This window comes from Linepithema humile, chromosome 2 (genome assembly GCF_040581485.1).
Source record: "Linepithema humile isolate Giens D197 chromosome 2, Lhum_UNIL_v1.0, whole genome shotgun sequence".
Classification (NCBI taxonomy): Eukaryota; Metazoa; Arthropoda; class Insecta; order Hymenoptera; family Formicidae; genus Linepithema; species Linepithema humile.
The window spans coordinates 28,233,459-28,258,026 of NC_090129.1; the positions used below are offsets into that span (position 1 = coordinate 28,233,459).

A 24,568-nucleotide genomic window follows, 5' to 3' on the forward strand; every position below is an offset into this window, starting at 1 on the left:
CAGAGTTTAATTATCATTTTGAAGATGCAAAATTCTACAACTTTTATGTACAACATTTTTTCAAAAATTTGTACTCAAAAAAATAAGCACAACTCTAACCAATGATCTGAAACGAAAATCGCGTTTTCAGGGTCAATGAATGATGTCAAAGTAGCTTTCTGAGGTGAAATCGAATTGGTGCGCTTTCTTGTCGCGAAAGATCGTCGTCGGTACGAAAGAGAGAGGATTATTTCGAGCTTCTCGGAAGCTCATCCGGGACGAGAGAGATGTAAATCCTCCTAGAGATAGAGAATACTCGAGGAACTTCTTGTCGAAGATAATTCCTAGTTGAGGGTTATGTATAGGATGTAGAATGGGGTGTGCTTTTGAAATACGATAATGCACCGTTCTTGCCACTTTTGCTGGGAGAAGTGTACGCGTCAGATTTCATAAAGCAATCGTAAAGGATCCTTCGATGTATCACAGGCAATAAATTGCCTGATTTTTACCGATATAAATTGATATAAAAGAGACGAATAATAAGTCTTAAAAAAAAAAAAAAAAATTTATTGTTTTAAAGCGCTCTGCGCCAAAATAATCCTGTCGGCGATGTTCGCAGCGCAGCGAAGTCGGTAAGGCATTTGCAGAAGAAATTCGACGAGGTAAAATTTGCTTCGGCGAAACCGTCTGCGAGATCCGTGACAATTCGGGTGGAGCGCCCGCCTTGATGGCGCGGCGCGCGCCGCGCTATTGTGACGATAATTAACCCAGGTGTAACAATCGCCCGCTGAGATCCTTTCGTTTTTTCAGGAAAACTCTACCCTGCTGCAGTTACTCCGCGGCCGAGACCGGCGGCCTAGCCAGGAGTTCCGTTTTAGTTAAAGTCGACCCACGGCCCGGAAGCGCGAATTCCGGAAGTTACGCCACCATCGCCGACCTCGAGCCGCTGTACGCGAGACCGTGCGGCTCCAGAGCGAGTTACTATGCGGCGAGTCACGTGACGCATCTGAGCCAGGTATGCGACCAGACGATCCTGCGGGATCGTCCATTTGAAAGCGGAGACGCATGCCAAGTGTCATGTGTATATGTTTTAACATTTGTGTTCGAATAAAATATCATTTTGCATCGTTTTATGTATGCGTTGCTTATCACCTGTATACTATATTACGCGGATCGAAATCGGAGTCTTAATTTTAAAAGTATACTCGAAAAATTTTATTCCTAATTTCAACTTCCATTTTTTCACGTCTACGGATTCTGAGGGATTTTGATAGGTTTCATTTATATAAGAATATGTATATACCTGAGTCAAAATTTTATTTCTAATTTCAACCCCTATTTTTTCACGTTTACGGATTCTGGAAGATTTTGATAGGTTTTATTTATATAAGAATATGTATGTACCCGAGTCGAAATATTATTCCTAATTTCAACCTCTATTTTTTCACGTTTACGGATTCTGGAGGATTTTGATAGGTTTCATTTATATAAAAATATGTATGTATTGTATTTGTTCTTATTTTTTACCTTAAATAGGCAGTAAACGAACTGTTACTTATTATGAGGTTTAAAAGAGGAGTTTCATTAAAGAGCCAGAGGTTAAATAGGTTCAAGATAGGGTGATGTGACTGCCTAAAGTATCAAATTAGATGTTAGGTTGAACATTTTGGTCGAAAGTAGGTGTTGGATTGAACATTAAGGTCGAAAATAGGAGAAAAATTTCGACTTGGGTATTGTATTGTATTTGCTCCTATTTTGTACCTCAAATAGGCAGTAAACGAACTGTTTCCCATTATGAGGTTTCAAAGAGGAATTTCGGTAAAGAGCCAGAGGTTAAATAGGTTCAGAATAGGGTGACGTGACTGCCTAAAATATCAAATTAGGTATTAGATTGAACATTTTGGTCAAAAGTAGGTGTTAGATTGAACATTAAGGTTGAAAATAGGAGAAAAATTTCGACTCGGGTATTGTATTGTATTTGTTGCTATTTTGTACCTCAAATAGGCAGTAAACGAACTGTTTCTTATTATGAGGTTTAAAAGAGGAGTTTCGGTAAAGAGCCAGGGGTTAAATAGGTTCAGAATAGGGTAATGTGACTGCTTAAAGTATCAAATTAGGTATTAGATTGTACATTTTGGTCAAAAGTAGGTGTTAGATTGAACATTAAGGTCGAAAAATGGAGAAAAATTTCGACTCGGGTATATTTTTTGACGTCAATATGTGTCAAAATCACTGTTTTAAGATTTTGTTAGCGAGTGGCAAAGTTCTTATTGTAAGTTTGAAGCCGGCAATCGAAGATATGAATAGCTCAAATAATGTTTTACTTGTTTAGTACATAATTGAGAGATCTTCTTTCAGACATGTTGCGTCTTTTCGATGCAGTCTGTTCGGTCTCTCGTTCTTCTTGATTTCCGCAGATCTGGCGACTTTTTAGAAACTACTTAAGGTTACTTAGAACTGCATAAAACATGCACGATTTTAGACACTTATATTTATATTATAAGCGTTATTCGGTATCTGGAAATCCGACTAATTAGACGGCAATAATTTGGCGAACGCGATTTGGAAAGACATTGACTTTTTCGAGGCAAGCTCTCGCTAAGAAAATAAATCCAAAGACAAAAAATAATGAGACACGACGATCTTCGATAGCAAAGAAATGAACAAAGTAAAAAAAAATTTAATTAAACCGCAGTTGGCTGGAATGTTAATCGGAGAGCGTAGTCCGGCTAATTATGTGAGCTTTGCTAACATCGCTCTCCCTTTTCCGATTGCAAATGACAAATTGCACTTGATACGATTTGTCGTTTCTTCTCGCGCGTTGTCGCGCTTCGCGGCTTTTTTTAATCACGACGAAACAGTCCGTGAAACAGACTCGACGATGAACGCGAAACTTGTATTGCGCGTCGGGAAATCCGATTTTCTCCCGGTTCGCTCCTTTCCAATTCGCTATCGTGAACTCGTCGTCTGCCGCCGACTACCGGAAGCGGAAACGGCGCGCGAGACGACTCCTCCTTCTGTCTCATCCTGTCCCGCACCGTCCCGTATACACAACGAGTGCCGCGCCTCGCAACTTTATCGAGTTTGCGGCCGAGCGAGCCGCTTTCCACGGACAACTTTGCCGCCCAACCCTTTTCCAGCCCTTCGGCTCTTTATTCAGCGATTCTAAACCCTCCGCCAACCTACAACCCTCCCCACCCGCCGCTTTTCACCGAGAGACGAGACGTAGGGAAAGAGTTCTACGCGTGTAGTGCTTTTCGCCTTCGATTTCGTCTTCTCGAGCATACTCGCCGATTTCTGCCGAGTTCCAGCCGCGCGCAATCTCTCTCTCTCTCTCTCTCTCTCTCTCTCTCTCTCTCTCTCTCTCTCTCTCTCTCACTTATCGTTGCTTTAGCATAGCTGCTGACCTTTCACAGCTTCGAGTTCACGTTCGAGAAAACAAGATATTCGACGCATCGTTTTTTAAAGAAGTGTCATGTAATCTTTTTCGGCAAAAATAGAAATTCCTGATAAAAAATACGCTCTTTGATCGGTAATGAAAAAATATATGTATCTTATTCGAGAATTGAATTTATGCTGCAATATTTTTATATCTGTACATTATGTACGGTATTTTTATAATTACGTATGGAGAAAAGTTTATTTATTGTTTGAGCAGAAATGATCGCCGGTTAAAGACTTTGTCAAAAAAAAGTTAGCCAATATAATTAATACGACTACGTCTTTATGCAGGACGATAAGGCAATTCGTAAGTGTCCTTCCGCGTGTAATACGTGCGTTTCGACATGCGTACGGCGCTATTTACGGGCGGCCACAGGCGGTAAAGATCGATTTCAATAACCGGCCGCGCACGCAATCGCCGCGTGTCACGGCCGGCCGCGCCGTTTTAACTACCGTTTTAGAGCACGCGCTATTACCCGCCGCTATTATTCCGTCATCCCCGAAGTATCATCCTGCAAAGTGCGCAGTCAAAGAGAGGAGAGAGAGCGAGGGTCGCGCGCGAAAATGTCGAATAAATATGAGACCCGGCGCGTTTCCTGCGGCGCGGCCGCGCCGCGCCGCGCCGCTTGTTCCCGTCGGAACAAGCGTTTTGCATTAATTTCCCCGGAAAAAGAAACGCGCGGGCACCCACCTGCACTTTGTCGGGAAGGAGAGTGCGCGCCGGCGGGCGGGCGGGGGTTGTTGCACACACACGGGCTACGGCAGCCGCTCGTCGCCGACGCTGACGCCGGCGCTCGGCCCTTCTCAGACGCGGCACGGAAAAGGAGGAGACGGGGAGGGAGAGAGCGAGGGGGGGGGGGGAGAGAGTGTAGCTGGAAGTGGGCCCTGTGATTGTTTCGGCTTTGATCTTGGATCAATTTACCGGGTATACGCGCGTATGTGCCTCAACCAACCCTCCGACGCGACGCTCCGTCTCGAACGCAACCAACCCTGTGAACACACACACACACACATACGCGCACACACACGCGCGCGCGCGCGGAAAGCAGACTCAGTTCTGCACGCTCACGTACAGTTACGCGCACGTGCGCGCCGGCACGTACGTACGCGCACTAACCGATTGATGTAACCGTGAACCTTCGTGAAAACTTACCCTCCCCCATCCACGAGCCACCGCCGGGTCCCTCTCTCGGACTGACGTAATCCAGCGGCAGCGTCTTACCCCACCCTGTAAAACGATACGCTTGAGATCCCATTGCTGGGGAAGCCATTACCTGGCGCTGTCTATCGTGGGGGGCGAAACGATCTTCGGCACGAGGACAAACACACGTCCTCCTCCTCCTGCGGGATCTCCTTCGTGGATTTCTGCGCGAGCGGAGACGAGCGCAGGGAAATGGCACTGGCGACCCCGGCATTTTCCGCATGGCCTAACCGCAACGCCCCGAGATCCGTGTCTTTTTCCTCGTAAAAGTTCCGCTGTGACTGATGTATTTACCGCTGTTCCTATCTGATCCTCGTACTTTGCACTTGCTCGACGAGAAACGAATAGTTGCTTATCGAAGCAAATTATCACGGGGAATTTAGCTTTATTGTTATGCGTGTGTGTGTGTAGTTTAATTCGTTCTCTCGTGTCGTCGAAAATTGACTTTACGCATTATTTTTTCAGTATATTTATTTTTCATTCGATATTTTAGGGTTGTTGCCCCGCTGTATGTAAAGAGAAATAAAATATATAAATAATATACAAAATGTTTGATATCTATATGCAATTTCTGTTAATTTCAATCGGATTCTGTCGCTGTGACTCGAGAAAATAACAATTAAAATTTGGAAAAAATACGTACGCTGTTACACGAAACTGATTGATGTAAGAAACGTGAAACATATTTTGAGACTTTGAAAACAGAGAAACACACAAAAATTAACACTCTTTTCGATAAAGTCTCAAAATATGAGACTTGTATGTGTATTTCGATTGTTATTTTCTCGGATCACAGCGACAAAATCCGAAATTTAAATTTACAGAAACTACATATAGCATATTAAACATTTTGTACATTTATTTTCAATAATTTCTCCGTATATTTTATTTTTAAGTCATTGTCATGTGAAATATATAAATTAAATAAATTAGAACATAATTTCACACACATTAACTGATGAAAGAATTGTATACTTAATTAGAAACTTTTGAGAAATTATTTCAATAGCAAATTGTAAGCCGACGATGAGCGAAACACGCAGTTTACATCTCTGAAAGAGATGAATGTCTAGCAGTTTATTTTGTAAATCTTGCTCGCGCGGCGAGACAGACTGACTCGGCAACAGCGGTAATTTCGTGCGAATTAAAAAGCCGGCGTAAATCATTTAAGATAGTAATAGAATTACAAAAGTGCAGGCGCCGCGCGCGGACGGCGATTGCGTCGTTGAATTAGCAATTATACTTCGCGACGTATCGAGTTGCCGCTGCGTTATTAGTTGACGCTGGGTTACGTAAAAGCCGATTCTTCGATTTAATTAATTCTCGCCGCCGCCAAGCTCCGCTCTGTCGTGCCGAGCCGCTGCTTTAATCGAGTGAGACGGTAAAACTGTATTATTAAATCGGCGCAGTCGAATTAAAAGTGCGCGTCGCTCTGGGCATGTCGGACGCGGTAGTCTGAAAACGAAGCTTTTAGAACGCCTTCAGCGTTCGAACGAATGAACGAGCGAACGAGCGTATGAACGAATGAACGTGATGTTTGACGAAAGCCTTTCGGTAAATAAATCAAATCGCTGCTCCGTACTGGACGAGAGCTAAAAACTCTCGCCCGTGGCGCTATACGTTCGATACTGCGATTCTGATTCTCTAATGCAAACAGCGAAGTAAACGCGCATTAGTAAGCGTAAGTTAAGCTTCGAACGATCGTTTATCTGAATATTTACGACCGAAAACAGTTGGAATGATTAAATATTCAAAATATTAAGAAGTAATAGAAAATAGTGCGAACGAAGGAGTCGCTTTGCGTCGAACAAGTCGCCAATTTTCCGTTCCTTCATTTTCGAATGCAAATCAAAGTCATTTTTATTTATGAAAACTCATCGAATGTAAAATTTAATTGCAAGTTACTTTAGTCCCTCTAGCATTTCAGAGTTGAAACTAGGCTACGGAATTTATGGCGACTGGAAATCAGACTTCAATTCTTAATGCTAATCTAATTTATATTTATAGCTTCGTTACGCAACACTGAACGCCATTCGCACCTTTAGGGCGCGAAACGGTCCCCGTCCGGCAATTTCCCATCTCGCTCATCACATTTTCATCGGAAAAAAAATACACACACACACACACGTGCGCGTATCGAGATCGAGTCGCGAAAAAAATATAACCGCGGGGGAAAGCGAAATCGACGAATTGCGTATACGTCCTCGGTCCGAGCTTCGCCATCGTTCGCGCGAAAACAACGCTCGCTAGGCGCGCCGACACAATTCGCCTCTGCAATAATCACAGACCTCGATAAGCCGCGGAATTAGCCGCGGTGTTTGCATTTTCACCGAGCATCCCGCGCTATCCGGGAATTTCGTAAATAATTTCCCAGACCACTCGCGGACCAAACCTCGCGTCCATTCGGATCTCCCTGCCGTTGCCACCGCGCGCGCGCGCGCGCGCGCATCTCTTTCTCGAATCCAATACACCGCCCGGTAATTTCGCGGCGCGGTCGCATCGACGTGTTTCGAACTGGTTTTTCCGTCGTTTCTTTTCCTTTTTTTCCCCCATTCCCTTTCCGCCCCCGCGGCTCGTTCCCGTCTACGCGCGAATGTTGCGCGCGCGCGTGTATGTCCAAATGGAACGGGAGGGGCCGAAGGCAAAACTCCGGAAAATTGAAATTAATGAATAGTCACCCCTCCTGTGAGCGCGTCGCATAGCTTTCTCGCGTTTTACGTCGGGACCGATGGAAATCCGCCTGGCGAACAAAGAGAACCGCGCGATGCCATAACGACAACGCCCGAGGGGAGGGAGAATTCTTCCCTGCGCGTTTCCCCGGAGGACCCGAGCGAGATCTCGTCGGCGTCACCTTACACACGACAAATGCCTTTTTAATGAATCCCCGCCTGATGGGGTTTTTTTTTCAAGAGAGAGAGAGAGAGAGAAAGAGAGAGAGAGTGTGTTATGAATTATGCAAGTGCGCCCGACCGCGGGATTGAGATTTTAAATAACAGCAAGTTCGAGTTGTTAACTATCAACGTAGAAATTATTGCATAAATTTCATACTTTTTCTCCGAAAGATATAAAAATCTGAAATATGTTAATCGTACGAGAAACTTTTATTCATTGCTTTTTATTATTCAACCTTGTTTTCGAAAATTACTCTTTTAATTTGTCAAATGTCAGGAAATTTTAGTGATATATTTTAGGTCAACCGCGATAGTAATTAATTTTTCATTGTTGCATGAAGTATTTTAGAAGCTAACTATACTGCTTGTATTATTTAACAATTATTTATATAAAAATTGAAAGAATATATATAATATCATGATTTTTAGTCGACCGATCCGTGTGAGAGAAATTTTCATTCATTGCTCTTTATTATTCAACTTTGTTTTCGAAAATTACTTCACTTTTTTAATTTGTCAAATGTCGGGAAATTTCAGTGATACATTTTAGGTCACTCTCGATAATAATTAATTTTTCATTGTTGCATGAAGTATTTTAGAAGCTAACTATACTGCTTGTATTATTTAACAATTATTTATATAGAAATTGAAAGAATATATATATCATGATTTTCAGTCGACCGATCCGTGTGAAAAGGCCAGAGCGCTCGCTGTGTCGAGATCAGCGTTGTATTGTCGTACTCTCGTGCGGGAGGGTACATTTGGTCGCATATACAAAGGAACTTTGGAGATAGCCGGACGAGAACAGGAAGTCATCCTAAAGACAGTTACAGGTGAGACTGTTTTAAATTATGAAAGAAATGTTTTATATTATATTTCTATTATATTTCTTGATTGTTATCATATGGAGCCTTACTATTATATGTGTTTTTAAATCACACGGGCATTATAACGCGTTTATGTTCTACAGAATTGTTGATTTCCTAATCTAGGAGAGATAAATGTTAGAAGCGTGGGGTCTGAGTAGTTTAGTGGTTAGAACATTCGCCCGGCAAGCGGAAGACCCGGGTTCAATTCCCGGCTTAGCCACTCGCGCCTTGATATTTTTTCTCTCTCTTCCTTTCTTTCCAATAATTCCTATATGTGCATTAAGTTTCTCGATATATGAGAACAATGTACTTAAAATTTTGTACACTTTAGGTATCTCGATCTGAGATCGGTGTACAATTTAACTGTCTTTTGTGGGCTAATTTATTAATTTTTTTAAGAAAAATTAAAAATTTAGCACTAACATCCTGCGACGGCTCTTAATGCTCTTCTATTATATTTCTTGTTATCATAGAGCCTTACTATTATATGTGTTTTATATTATGTTCTATATATAGTATGTCATGTAAAATAATATTACATTGTCTATTTTTAACTGTATTTTTAAATGTACACTAATAACTATTTGTTAATCAAAATATTTTAATAGTAAATACTTTGTTTATTACATTCATCAATTTATGAATCGTAATTATCATCTTTCTCAAAGAAAATTACACTTCAATGATCTATAGATCAATGAGAATACCTGTTCAGGATAAAATAGAAAGGTGTTGTATCTACTATCGGTTATTCAATACCTGTTGATTTAATATTCAAATATAAAATTGAATAATGATATCTTTTCTTCTATACGTTATGTCGCACATTTATTCGAACGTTTGTAAAGTAATCTATTCTACTAAAAAATAATTAAAGATTATAATATTATTTAGATAAAAATATTCTTATAGCAAATTTAAGTTTGCATTATTATTTCAATTAATTATATAAAGTAAGTTGGTACAAATATTTGTCAGACAACGCAAGGTAAAATAAAGGCTTAATTCCTATTAACACGTTGGCATTCTAATTACGGCATCATTAAGACTGCATAATCATGTTTATTCCAGAAGTGGCGTCCGCCTATCAAGCCTCTCTTTTAGTTGTGGAGGGTTCGCAACTAGCTGGATTAGTTCACACAAACATTGCCTCTTTGGCGGCCGCTTGTCTGGACAGTTCATGCCCTTTACTGGCTTACACATGCACGCCCGGTGAGCTGAACCTGAAAGTCTATCTTACCGATGGAAACCATCATCCGGTGACTAGAGACCTGGTACACGTTGGTGCACAGACTGCTAGAGCTGGAGCGTTTCTCCACGGACGAGGACTGTTGCACAGGTTGGCATACATTATTGTCCACATCTTATTTCAACGCTATTAAACCTAATTGTTTTACAATCTTAGAAATCATTATTCTTTAGTACCAATTATATTGCAAAAGTATGCAAAAGTTTCCATCGCTCGTGTGTAGACAGATCGTTCGAAAGTTGTAAAAAGTGATAAACAATGCCGAAGAATATTGTATTATTGATTAAATTGCCTTGAAAATTGTAGAAACTTTTGTATTTCCAGCAATTTCAAAATTTAAAATTATATTCTGTCCAATCAATTTTGTATCGCCTTCAAATGTTTTAAGGAAAATCACATGGATTTTGACACATGACGATTACATTGGATTAAGAATTAGAATTTGGACGACTTGCTAAGCGCACAATAAAATGAATTATTGTCGCGACCGCGAAGCCGCCATTAGAACTGTCATTGTCTCCTGCGGTGTACAGAGCTCGTCTATCACGGTTATCGTCGAAATGTCAGCGCGATCGTTTCCGTCTCAGGATCGATAATTTGTTTCTAGGGATATCGCTGCCAGGAATTGCCTGATCGAACCAAGCAGTCTTCGCGTGAGATTGGCTGACGCCGCCCTGGCTCGGGACCTGTTCCCTCAGGATTACCATTGTCTCGGCGATAACGAGAACCGACCCATACGTTGGATGGCCTTAGAGAGTCTCCAGCGTAACGAGTACAGCACGGCGACCGACGTGGTACGATCTCAATTTATGCTGACAAACGTCGCCAACTGTGTTGCGTTCCCTTTTTCTGATATAAATATTGTTGCGTCCGCGCGTCGTAATTGACAGTCCGCGATCGCCCGAATGATAATTACACGCGCGAAGAACTGAACACAATTTTAATAGTAAAACACTTTAATTGTCAAACACTGAATAACACAACAACGTAACGACGTAACCAGATACGCGTCCGCACAATCTGACAGCTAGCATAAATCTGACAGTCCGAGAAAATCGATAATTTAATAAACATTAGTTAGTTTCTATGGTAATATTGACACATGACATTTAATTTATTACAAACTCTTTTACAAACTATCAAATAGTTCGTTAATCAATGTTACTATAGCAACACGGCAAAGATAAACGGCGCGTGATTTAGGGCACGCAACAATATATTTATATATTGAATAAAATTGTAGCAAGCTTATCAAGATATTTCCAAACAGACTCAAATTTGCGTTACTACAATTTTATACACAAATATGCAGTAGCGACTGTGTAGATTCACGATTGACGATTAAAATACGCAAGTGTGAGAAACGCTTTTGATCTTGTTATCAAAGAATTAAAAGGATAAGCTTTAATTGCTTTTTTTGCTTTTAAGTGGGCCTTCGGAGTATTCCTGTGGGAACTGGCGACACTTGGTCAGCAGCCGTACGTGGAGGTGGACCCGTTCGAGATGATGGCGTGTCTCCGGGACGGATATCGGCTTGCTCAGCCGAGACCTTGTCCCGATGAGCTGTTCGCCTGTATGGAAGCCTGCTGGATCGGTCTCTCTAGGGATCGGCCAACCATGCCGCAGTTACTCGCCTATTTGCAAGACTTCCACGATGCCCTGGGCGGATTCATCTAACTGATCCATCGGCGAGCTGAATGCGACGCGGCCTCGCATCGTTCGACGGAACGACTGCTGGCGATACATTGGCCTCGGATTTATCGATTGCGTACGGCCGGCTAAATTCGTTCGGACTCGCATCGTGTTGCGAGTCGTCGAATAACTACGGCGAAGGGCTATCGCGGTTCGAAGAACCCACTCCGCCGAAATATACGTCCACTAAGTTCGCAATCAAATCGAAGGTCCGAAGGGAGAATAGAATCAAACTCGCATGGAATTGAACGTCGCTGCCCATTTGCGATACACTGCCATTAGCGATAAGAACACGTGGTTGCAGGTATGTGACGCGTGCCGATAATCCAGTTCACCAATTGATCGTGAATCAAAATAGAGCATCGTCTTCTAACGTGAAAAAAACGACTGAAAAATCGATACGGACATATCCGTCCATAGCAATTAGAGCGCACGCTTGCGACGTGCACAAACTTTGTGTGTCTCGCATTCACGCGAAACGCGATTCCGAAAATTCATTCCGAATATTCCGAAAAATCATGTTGAAGACATGATTTTTCATGAAATGCAGATTGCTAAAACAGATTTTTTTTTTTTTTTTCGATGAATAAACTTCAGATAAATTTTTGTAATGCGTTTTTTTTTATGTATGATATAAAATCGCAGTTGTAAATATTTAATTTCGTTATTTAAATATTTTTTGTTTAAACAAGATTTTTATCTTGCAATTAAAATTTATCATATAAATCACAGAGAACCACATACACAAACGTGCAGTATTTTATGAAACGGCTTGTCGAGAAAACATTCCCCCACTATTCTCCCTGGTAATCTTATTTCACTCGGCTAAATTCATTCAAGATATATCGCACAAAGATAATTACAATTGGCGAATCTGGCTTTTTGCACATTTTAATCGTGCTGCGCGCAAAGTGCGCCTGCAGCATGGCACGTCTTTGTCCTCCCGATGCAGTTGTAACGCAGAATTCAGGCGACTGAATGAAAACGTTGCCCTTTAGAACTGCATTTATTAGCGTTCGTAAATAGATGGCCGTCGCAATACTTGAGCTTCAAATCGCTTAATTGCCACGGCGCAAGCCATGCATTCAATTTAATGAGAAAGCCTTCCCGAAACCTTCGTCAGCGTATTGCAAGAAGAACGCGAAAATAAATGTGAAAGAATACTAGTCCAGGCGGTGAATTTCTAAAATCATTATACGGAAAGAATATTTTTGCTTGAAAGGCTTAAAAATTGTGCCAGATACAGATCTGAAAATAAATTTTGTTGGACATAATTTATCAACAGAGCACTCGAAACTGTTTTGCTGCGATACGAAAAAGATCGGTTGATAAATTTCGATTGTGCAACAAAATTCATTTTCAGATCTGTATCTGGCACAATTTTTGAATCTTTCAGCAAAAGTGTTCTTTCACTGTGTGGAAAGCACGTTGCGAGAACACGCCTTTCCTAAGCATAATGTATATTTACGGAATGAGATACATACGTCGAAACGAAAGTACGTAAAGCGCATCGCTAATTATTTTAAGCAATTGTGTTAGGAAAGTGTTTCGAATTAAGAAATGTTAGGGTACACAGATCGGACTTATTAAATCGGGAAATTCCAACATCCAGGCGGCAAAATGACTTATATTCTTGAAAGTACGACAATATTAATATATTAATAAGATTGTGTAAAGCTAACGTGTGTGTGCATTCGTTACGTAAGGCGGCTATAAACGCGTCGGATCGGTTAATTAGATCGGTGCCATTTCATTCATTCCGCTTTTGCGAGAGCCTACGCCGCTGTCGGGCCGACACTTTGTCAAACCGCGCGAGTTTTCCGCCATGAAAATATCTCGACGAGCGTAACGCGAGCCGCGCAGAAAGGCGTGCGCGCGTGTTGCGCGACCCGATCGAGTCGCTCGATCGTTATTCATTAACAATCGCGATTGCGAAACCTCGAATAATCGTGACCGGAACGACGGAGAGAGCAAAGACAAAGCTCGGAACACTTAGAGATCCCATTGTTGTATCCGACCTTCGGTGAACACACGCTGTTGCGTAAATGGGCGGTCGAACTATACGTACTAGTTAGGTATCTATTAGCTACACTACGAAAAAAAATCATTTCTCGAATTTCTGTGACTCGCGCCGACAACAAGCACGAGAGTCTCGCAAGATCGACGCTGGATTTTAATGTCAGGTCTCGGGAAAATGGTGCCGCGCACAAAATTATCTCGCGATTTCTACCTCAACACGCTCTCGACCCTTTCAATCGTATCGTATACCTTACGTCAGCTTACAACGATCTTTTCTGCCGCTACAGAACTGTAATGTGTTAAGTAATTGAACGATAATTAGTGATTTAAAAAATGGGAGCAAAAATAACAACAAATCCGTCTTCTGAAAATCGACTGTTGAGAAAAAAATATGGCCTTTGCAAATTATTGCTGTTGCGACTCAGCAAAATGCAAGTTGAAATGTAAAAATAATTTTCTATAATAGATGATAATTAGATATTCAATATTATTCAATATATGTATTGTTCGGTGTGCAAAAATTATACGTCTATATTTTATACTTTTAAATTGTAGCGTTGAATGAGATTTTTTAATCGATCAAAATAGGCTCTATCATTGATATTAATTTGACATTTGAGCATATTTTGCCATTTGAATTTTTGCAATATATCAGTTTATTGTTTGTTGTAAAATTACTGTGATGTCAGCGACGGTAAAAGGTTTCGCCGTGACATTTCCATCAGAGAAAGACATTACCGAAGGAAATGGAGTTTAGAACCTGCTTCTGGCGGCTTCACAATTAACATTTAGCGCGTTAATAAACAATAAGAATAAGTATTAATAATTTAACTTCGTTCTAATGAGATTTTGGTTTATTCATCGTGATAGCCTTAGGAGTTGTGCTGGTAGAGTTACACTTTAAAGTAGTTCTGATATATCTTTGTATATTTATTAAAGCATTACGCTGCATTGTATAAGTAAATGTTGACATACCAAAGCGTATTACACGTAATCGTATTAGTTCAATTGCGCTTATTCTATATCTTTTCTGTTGCAAGCGCAATTGCGCAAGTGGCAGCTAAAGTTGGCGAGGTATACGAACGAGACGAGGGATAAGAAAACACGTTTAACCGATGTATTAAACATACAACACACTCTCCGCGATTTTCTAATAAAATTGAAGCGTACAGAAGAGCAACATCGCACCGACGTCGCGCACGTTAGATCTACCGTCTTTTCCCTTTAACGGTAGATTCTTCACAATTTGACAAAAGCGTCGGACAATTTTTAATCAATTTTTCCGGGCGTTTAATATAATTAGAATAAACTTTCGCAACGAAATTCTGGAATCGATCGCGCTACAAACGTCTCATCGGTCGTTCGCGCGTTCCAAAATTCAATCCTGTCGAAAGGAGTGGCGGCGACACGGGTGCCAGCGTGCGGCTAATCATTTTTCCCGGGACAATCTATATTTAACTTGCACTTTGAATACGACGACCGCGTCTTTTGCGCGAGCAACAGGTGCAAAATCGAGCGAGGATCGCGCTTGCGGCGCGAGGCGCATTGTAAGACACACTTTTATATGTACTCGATGTGTAAATGTCGCATGTTCCTGACCACGACCACAAAACTTTATTCGCACTCTCGTCTTTTACTCGTCGTTCCCTGCTCCCCTTCTGCTCCATCGACTTGCTGCGCAAAACGTTAATGAAGAAAAAAAAAAAAAAAAAAAAAAACAACTCACGACTCTCCTCGTACTACTGCCAGATTCATCTACTAATTATCGATATTCGCTATTTATACGCTATCGCTCGCTACTATTTATCGCGGCGCTCTGAAGTTGTGCGTTTAAACGAAATCGTCGGGTTCTATGGTGTATTCGTATTTCGTGAATGTTTTTGAATGGAGGAACAGGGTAGGCTATAACTGCACACTTTTTCGCTATCGCTGTATAATGGAAGCTGCTCGTTTCCGCGCAAACACGCTCTCTTCTCCTAATCATCCCCCCCCCCTGCCTCCCTTTCGGGGAGGAAGATTCGACGGCGTCGGGGGTCCGATCGTTTCCGCTTCGATGTGTCACCCCGTCGCTCGCAGAAGTAAAAAGAAAAAAAAGCCCCCCCCTCCCTTTCTTCGGACGACAGTTCCAGTCATTGTAAATAACTTTAGCGAATAACAGCGGTGCGCCGAGAGAGTTGATTTGTGCAGATTCTATTATTTCTTACGACGATTTACGGCATTATTTTTCAACGGAAAGTGAAATATACGTGTTAAAAAAATATCGATCCTCTTCGCAATGTCTCGTATTTCACCTCCTAATCCCAACATTGATATCATTAGAATAATTATAGCTTCTTTAATCTAATTAATATTAATATAGAGAAAATAATTGTGTATATATTCATATATATATATATTAAGCCTGAAAAATAATTTCTTATTATTAATATTTATTTAAAATTAATCATGTCACAATTTCTCTGTGATAAAACTAAGACGATAGGCACACGTGAAAGTGTGCACACTTTGTGGATCGGCGTTCAACGTTAAAAAAGCACGAAGTAGAATAAGAATCTGTGCAAAATAACGCAAATTCTACCGATACGGAATGGAAAGAACCGAGTCACCGAGTCAGGAGATAAGAGATTCTTTCTAAAATCGCTGGTACCAATCGCAGGCGATTCGAGAGCCCGGCAAACTCGGGTTTACAGCGATCCAGGCCGGGGCACAGAGGGGGCACGCACTATTTCCTAATCTAAGTGAGAGAGAAGCGGGAGAGTCTGCCAGTCGACCAACGAAAATGAAAGTGACGGAGAAAGTCGGAGCATTGTTACGAAGCGTAAAGCCCGACGGTGCCGATGGGATTATGCTCGTGGATCTTGATCCACGTGGGTTCTCGCGCGCAATAAAATCGGCCATTTATTTTCGGTGGTCTGTCAAACCTGTCAAACCGACAGATTTCCCAAATACGGGATTTTTTGTTACCGAAAAATCGATAAAAGTAATTTGCAATCTTTAATTTATATTCGTTGGATATTAATTGTGATTTCGTATCTATGTCATTATAATTACATAGATAATTAATAATATTTGTTGTTAATTACGCGTACTATTGAACGGAAAATTACGGATTCGTATCGCGATATACGAAACGCAAATGCGAGATTTTGCATCATATTTCATGTAGCCGATTGTTACAATCTTGTGCACTGCGACTCGACATTGCACGCGTATTAAAAACAAGCGAGACGATCATCAACTATGAATACGTAGCAAAAATTATGTTTTTCGCGATCTCTGATTTCGAGAGATGATATTTTCAACATTTTATATATCTAATAAAAAAATATTGCGTTTCGAAGCTTTCCTACTCGAAAGTAGGAATTATTTTCATTTGCGGCATAAAAATGTACATTTATTTTGCTGACTTTAACCTTGATTTCAATTCACGAGACAGCAGCCAACGAAAGGTCATTAATCGCGCATATCAGTAAAAAATAATACGTTCCGGCGATCGCCCGTCACTTTAATCGGCGTTCCCGACAAAAATTTGCAAAAACTCTTCCGAAAAATTCTTGTTCTCTATTTTCAATACAGTTTAGTAAATAGATAACTATAGAATATTTACATCAAATATGCTGTGAAATTCAGGTCTTTTGTAAGAGTAAGTTGTGAAATTAAGGACCTTCGACCTTTTTTCTAAATCAGTCCTTGTCCTTGCCAATAATGAGAAACAGCGGGGCACCGGATAACGTTGAGGACAGCGTCATCCACCATTTCTTTCGTTTCTTTCGTTGAGTGTGCAGTGTGTTACACTTTGTATTTCGCTTTTTGCTCGTATCAAGTGCAAACTGCTTATCAGAAGTGCCGATTAAAGTATCGTATTATTTCTCGTAAATATTTGGGCGTAAACCGCGAATCAAAATCAGGATTGCGGGCAGTGAGCGAGTACCGGATGCTGCAGAACACGTTAGACACAGCGTGTCGAAAATTCTCGGCGCATTTCAACGAAACGTACATAGCTGCAATTGTACACGTGTCCGTACGACAATCGCGCAAATTGTTTTTCGTTTTATTTGCTCGAAATATATGTACATATAGTCGACTACATTTAGACTCGTTGCGGCATAAAGTGTTTTATCTCGCTTTTGTGTTTCGTGACAAATTTCTAACATAATTTTTGCACAAGTTAATTAAGCCGGTTAATTTTCAATCAATAGTGCGCGGAAGTGCCAAAAGTGTCAGTATTTCATAAACACGTCACAATGTATCAAAAGTTTTCCCAATTCGATAAAGATAAAGATGAGATAACCAGTCGGACAGCAGCTCAAGCCGGTATTACTTTTTGCTATTTAATACAATTATTAAATATAACTGTTTGTTCATGTTTTAAATATACAATAACATCACTTGCATAAAATACACACGATTATTAGATATTTATTAAAATCCTTATATTTATTACATATCTATTGAAACTTTTAAAAACTTAAAGTGTAGTTGTGTTAATGTTAATATATATAGAATATATAATAATTCATACATATGTTAATTTTTGCAGCTATAGTTACCACATATGTGTTACCAAATTTGTGTCATATAACATCGCTGGTGAGTGAATTCATTTATTATATTTATATCTACTTGCACAAAATATTGATATTATCAATTGTCTTTTTTTATTTACTATCATTTACTATATTATTCCTAAAACCGTACTTTAACAATTACATTCTTCTGTGTGATTTACGTTTTTATAAATAAATAATAAAACGCAAAATTACCTTTTCTCCGTGTTGTCAGAGAAAAGCTTCAAATTTTGGATAATTAATTATTTTTGACTCGTAAGATTTCAAAATTTGAGAAACATGGGTTACACAATACGTAGAATAAAGAATAAAAAATTGAAACAAAGGTTTCGCAAAATGTACATTATATGTGCAGTAAGTTTTCAGATTATCTTAATCAAAATTACTTGAATTTTTTAGATGAAAATTATTATTAGTTTTTAACAAACATCTCTTTTTCTCTCTTACGTAATTTTAATTGTTTATACTGTTTTAAAAATCATTAAAGGGTTTAACAAACAAGAAAACATTTTTAACTATACGCTTATTAAAAAATAAGCATGGAAAATAGTCTCGTAGCGTGACGACCCGACTAATCGTTTTGACAAACACGTTCAAGAAAAGTCTAGAACCATATTTCACACCACATTCCATAATTGTATTTAACAAAGCTTCTAGCGCCTTTTATTCAAAGATAAAAAAAAAGAGAGTGTGCAGAAAAGGGAGAAACGTATGTTGTAAAATAATAAAAATTTCTATAAAAAATATATGCGTTTTTAGTGTGAGATAGTTTGGAAACTTATTACGCAATCTGTGTATATTCTTTGCTTAATTATGCATTAATAAACTGCATTATTAAATATTTTTGCGAAAGAATGAATTGCCAAAGCACGATTTTAAACGCGCAGTTCGCTAGTGCGACAAAAAATTATAATCACTGATACAATTATAAATACTTGTTGACTTATTGTCATCGCGATTCAGAGTGGCTTTTACTATTAATATCAGATAAACGCGGAGAACAAAGCAGGGAAAAAAACTTGTTTGAGGAAATGTCGAATGTGAAGCGCTAAGTTTATATTCCTTAAATGTTAAAAGATTCCATTCTCCGTAAAAATATGCAATATCTCCAGCCCATTGGACTTGAAAACAAATAAAATAGCGACACGACACGGATCCACATAAAATTTACGCGATTATTTTCAGTCACGTTAATAAGAACGCAGCGAGCGTTTAAGATTTCTGGGTTATCACGTCGGTTTGTTCAGTATTCTTTTAATGTTATTTATCGCAAGCAAACACTCGGAGGCCCTTCTCGGTTACGAAATTATACACTCGTAATTTTCGAGTGGGAGCTCTGTACATACACACGCACACATTTACGCGCGCGGCGCGTATATTAAGTACATCGTGCTTTCTCTTTGTCAAAACAGACGTCCGTTCGCCGTCTGATCGCGCATTAATGTCACGGCATGTCAAGTGTAACATTGGCTACACGTGATCGATATGTTTGACAACCGGCAATTCTTGTTATACGCTGAAACGACGGTAGCGCGATAATAATTATCATCGGCCAGTGCGCGAGTACTCAGCAATCACTCTCTCATCTCGTCGTATCTAACATCTCCAAGTATCCGGACGCATGAACATTAGCGTGAGATGCAAATTTCACGTAATCTCTCGCCATCAATTTTTCGAAACGGACGTTTGTTATCTGTAAGAAAATGGCACGCTCGATCGTTTCTCCGAAACTTTATGACGAACATAAAATCATGAGTTCATGACGGCGTACATCAAGCGCGATTTTTAAGAGGCATTATACCCGAGATTGCGCGAATATTCGGCAGGGTGAAAGGCCGAGAGACGTCGCCATTCTCCTTGCGCCACTATGGATCATCGGTGGCATCACGATATCGCAAAACTTTCTCTTCAACTTAATAAATATTGACAATAGATATTGACTTGAATGTCGTAATAATTAGCAGGCGATTTGCAATTATTCCTTTTTAATCTGTTTGTTAACTCGCGGCTTACAAATACCTGCCTTTTTTTTTCATAGCAAACGTCCAGCATAATAAATATTAATCTGCAGCTTAGAAGAGAAAAAGAGAAAGCATTCAATTATTTTGATCTTGTCGGATTATCCAAGTTGTAAAATTAATTATATTAACGCTAAAAATATAGATATAAATATAAATAAAATTGGAAACTAATATTAAAGTGAACTATGAGGCCAGATGCTTGTGCCGTGTTTTCTTTATTTTTATGTATTGACAAATAAAATAAACTCTTAACGTAAATAAATATAATATACTTCATAGATTAAGATGAAACGTGATTTCTGTTTATTATTTTATAATTTTCTGTCATTTAAAACAAAAAATATTTGCAAAATATATCATAATCGTATTTTGCTGCAATTATTATGTTATATAGATATTGTACACAAAACTACTTATTAATGTTGGTAATATTATAGAAATTTTTACGAATAAAAAGAAAAAGATTACTAATGCTTCATCGTGCGCTACAGCCATGCGATCGTACTGACATAAGAGATGCCGACGAAAGTGCGGCGTTATATAATTCGAGCACGGGACACTCGTCCTCGCGTCCGGTTGGTAGGAAACAAACGACAAACGTTTGGAGGGGACAGAAAGATGGTAGTTGGACAAGAAACTAATTACATTACTTTGTCGTAACGAAGAAAACGTTTTCGCACAGCCAACTTTTTGTATCTCTCAAATAGAAATCGATTCCTGCGCGACACTACGATTTCGGTGAGCTCGAGCATTAAGTAATTCAAATGTAACAAATTAAATTAAGGTAACTCCGAAAACAAAGCGTCAGGCGTCCATTTTTTTCACATTAACGGTAGAAAACGGTTTTGCAGGCAATTATTTCTAGATATAAAAAAATCCAACAGTAATTTAATTATTTTACTTTCTAGGAAAAGGCTTGTGTGTGTGTGTGTTATTTCATTTAAGTGTCGAAAAATGCGAATATTTATTAAATTCTTTTCATCTAAAACAGCTGTTGTACAATATATAATTTAAACAAATGATTTCAAAATTATTCCACGAGGTCCTTTAGCCAACTTAACAGTTGATATCCGAAGTGGAAGTTTCCGTCTTCGATTATATCACAGTATATTATGTATAACAGCGACATGCGGAAAATCGCATACATTGTGTTTCTATTACAAAATATATCGCAAATTTAGCGGCGTTGTATTATACATTAGATTTGCTTCACGGATAACGCCGGCGATCGCGACTCGAGTCGCGGTGACGCAACTTTTTACCCCGCTTGTCTTCATCTTAAATAGCAATTATCGTGCTTTCCAGTTAGACCAGGTAAAACAATCGGGCCGCGACAGCTACATAAACCGTCGTACGATCCAACCGGTCTTTCATCCGAGTCGGAAAAACTGGTTCCCTCTGGCGCGCGCGGAGAGCTCGAGATCTGAGCCGCGATGAACAAACAGGCCAAAGACGCGTTCACGGTTTATCGATACGGTGTCATTGAGGATAAAATCGAAATCAATGAATCGTAAGAGTACGTGTATAGCGTAGAAATATAATACTATGAAACTCGGTTAACACTATCGATCGTATGCGTCACAACGCGTCTAGCAAGGAGCAAAGATCATTTTGGTCTAATCTAGTTTAGTTTGCCACATTTGAGCCGCTTGTGCTCGAGCTGGAGCGAAATCGAAGAAAACTGTCTTTTCAAATCGAGAAAGAATCCAACGAAGCGGTCGGCGCTTAAATAGAAGATATTAGAAATGAGATCAGAGAAATAATAATTAAACGATAGCGCTCGATTCTATTAGCGGAGCGGCTAAATTGGATAAATACAATAATTAGAAAAATATGTATTCCTTTATTGATCAATAAAGTGAAAGAAAGAAATTACATAGCGTTATCCAATTGCCTCTTTAATGAAACCAGATATGAGTTTGTCGATAATGAAACCGGCGCGCACCGAGCAGCGGAAGTAATATGCATGAAAGTGGCAGCGTTTCTTGTTGCTTTTGCGCGATAAAAGGAAGACATTTAGAGCAAACATTCTCGAAGCTAATGATACTCGGGCCAGCAGTCGCGATCGAGCGAGTGGTCGAGTTAGTGAAACACACTTGGAAAGGCAGCTCAAGGCTCAGCTAGCCTTGGACGCGTTAGATTGCCTAATATTCAGGCTCCGAGCAAATGCTGCGTGTCGCCGCCATGGGGCAAAAATACACGTGAAACCGCGCGATAGAAATACACGATTTTATCGTTTGCGCGCGACCTGCGCGCCGAAAGCGAGCGGTGAAAATTTATGACCCCATCGTCGAAAAAGCGTCAATTTGCTCGCTGATAAAGCACACACTTTATCGAACTTTGGATCAGCGCATCAGCTTTATCGTTCCGAAAATAACTTTACACTTTTGAATACATTTATATTAATGCGATTAAATTAAACTTTTCTTACTCACATCTCTGTTCTTTTAAGATTCATATTTCGAAATATAAAAAATAGAGTTCAAGAACGTAATGAATATGGAAATTAATCCCGTATTCGTATGCAAATTTATTTTCTTCTTTCGGTATCATTATTTACCGACATATTTGACAATTGGCTACTTTGGCAAATGCGGCCTTCTTCGCGACATACGCGATTAAAAATTCAAACGTATTCAAATCGGTCGGTTAGTATGCCACTGCATAGTTTTTCGGTTTACTCTTATCATTGTTGAATCAATTGGCAAATTTCCTTACATAAAAGACCGAAAGTTTTGTTAGACTTTAGAAACCCGCTTGCGAAATTTTATTTTTGGCCGTTACGTCGACTTTTCATGGAGGATGTTCAGCCTGATGATTGTAATCACCTGCGAGTCACAATGGCCAGCGAAAAAAAAAAAAAGTCCCGACCGGCTCACTTTCTAAGATCGGAGACTGTTTAACCAATCGCCCATTACGACCGTTGACGTCGCGATGGAAGGGTTTGCGAAACCCTCCACCACCTATACTCGTTTCTCCGACAGCGTAACGCCGCGACGATTGTTGACGTCAGAATAAGAGACGCGCATAAAGATGTATCGCAAAATTATGAAAGATATCAAAGACTCCAAGGTGCTCGTATGCGTAATGTGAAAGTGGCATGAATGTCAATAACGCAACGATATTTCTCCGACGGAGAAATCAAACTTTGGAGATAAAATATCGACTGGAATACCAATTAAAGTCAATCAACAATTAATCGTAATCTAACGGCATCAAGAAGAATTATTATGACAGTGTCTTGCATACGCTTATATGGTACTCAAACAGTATCACGGATCCTTTATGCGTTTTCAAAACGTACGCGAGGTGAAATACACCCGTGCGTGGCGCACACGTGTGCGCGAGCTTGTCGGTTATGACATAACCGATGGTAATGCATGCGTTTAAAGGAGACCATCGGAGAGACGTGAGCCGTCTTACGGGGGAAAGCACTGCTCACTTTCACCCGTTCGCAGACTTTTACATTGTAACACGCGTGTACGCCGCGCGCAGGCCTGTGTGCACCGCCGTAGGTACACAACTCGCCTCCTTTCGTCCCGCCGTTTAATATAATACCAGACGCGCTCTCGCAATGAGGACCTGCATCGATCTTACGTAACCCCCGTCGGAAGACACTTTGTCCTCAAAGTTTTTCACAGCGGCTCGCGCAGCTGAAGACGCGCGAGAAAATTTCGCCTCGGCAAAACTGAAGCACGCGAGAGGACAGCGCCAGATATTATTGAGCATCCGCCGAGCGTCATTTCAATATTCTTCATCGATCGCTGTTAATTGCTGTAAATATTTTGTATCGAAATTTTAATTGGTTACATAAAATGCTTTTTATACAATGGCAATAATTAACAGCAATATTAATGAAGTGTTTGGAATAATTTCGGTAAAACTGAAGCATGCGAGAAGACAGCGCCAGATATTATTGAGCATCCGCCGAGCGTCATTTCAATATTCTTCATCGATCGCTGTTAATTGCTGTAAATATTTTGTATCGAAATTTTAATTGGTTACATAAAATGCTTTTTATACAATGGCAATAATTAACAGCAATATTAATGAAGTGTTTGGAATAATTTCGGTAAAACTGAAGCATGCGAGAAGACAGCGCCAGATATTATTGAGCATCCGCCGAGCGTCATTTCAATATTCTTCATCGATCGCTGTTAATTGCTGTAAATATTTTGTATCGAAATTTTAATTGGTTACATAAAATGCTTTTTATACAATGGCAATAATTAACAGCAATATTAATGAAGTGTTTGGAATAATTTCGGTAAAACTGAAGCATGCGAGAAGACAGCGCCAGATATTATTGAGCATCCGCCGAGCGTCATTTCAATATTCTTCATCGATCGCTGTTAATTGCTGTAAATATTTTGTATCGAAATTTTAATTGGTTACATAAAATGCTTTTTATACAATGGCAATAATTAACAGCAATATTAATGAAGTGTTTGGAATAATTTTGGTAAAACTGAAGCATGCGAGAAGACAGCGCCAGATATTATTGAGCATCCGCCGAGCGTCATTTCAATATTCTTCATCGATCGCTGTTAATTGCTATAAATATTTTGTATCGAAATTTTAATTGGTTATATAAAATACTTTTTACACAATAATTAACGGCAATATTAATGAAGTGTT

At 39.7% G+C, this 24,568-nt stretch overlaps 1 protein-coding gene and 1 long non-coding RNA gene across 3 annotated transcripts in view; one reads left to right on the forward strand and one right to left on the reverse strand.

Moving 5' to 3' along the window:
• LOC105677337 (tyrosine-protein kinase Dnt) overlaps positions 1-15,062 on the forward strand; it is a 79,983-nt gene extending 64,921 nt beyond the window's left edge. For both annotated transcript variants that reach the window (XM_067349122.1, XM_012375897.2), the window contains 5 exons: positions 790-994; positions 8,189-8,345; positions 9,453-9,720; positions 10,238-10,424; positions 11,059-15,062. In XM_067349122.1, the coding sequence (XP_067205223.1) occupies positions 790-994; positions 8,189-8,345; positions 9,453-9,720; positions 10,238-10,424; positions 11,059-11,307 (1,066 nt within the window). In that variant the 3' untranslated portion in view covers positions 11,308-15,062. The remainder of the gene's footprint in view (positions 1-789; positions 995-8,188; positions 8,346-9,452; positions 9,721-10,237; positions 10,425-11,058) is intronic.
• LOC136997804 (uncharacterized) overlaps positions 1-24,568 on the reverse strand; it is a 79,026-nt gene that overhangs the window by 3,332 nt on the left and 51,126 nt on the right. The window lies entirely within an intron of this gene.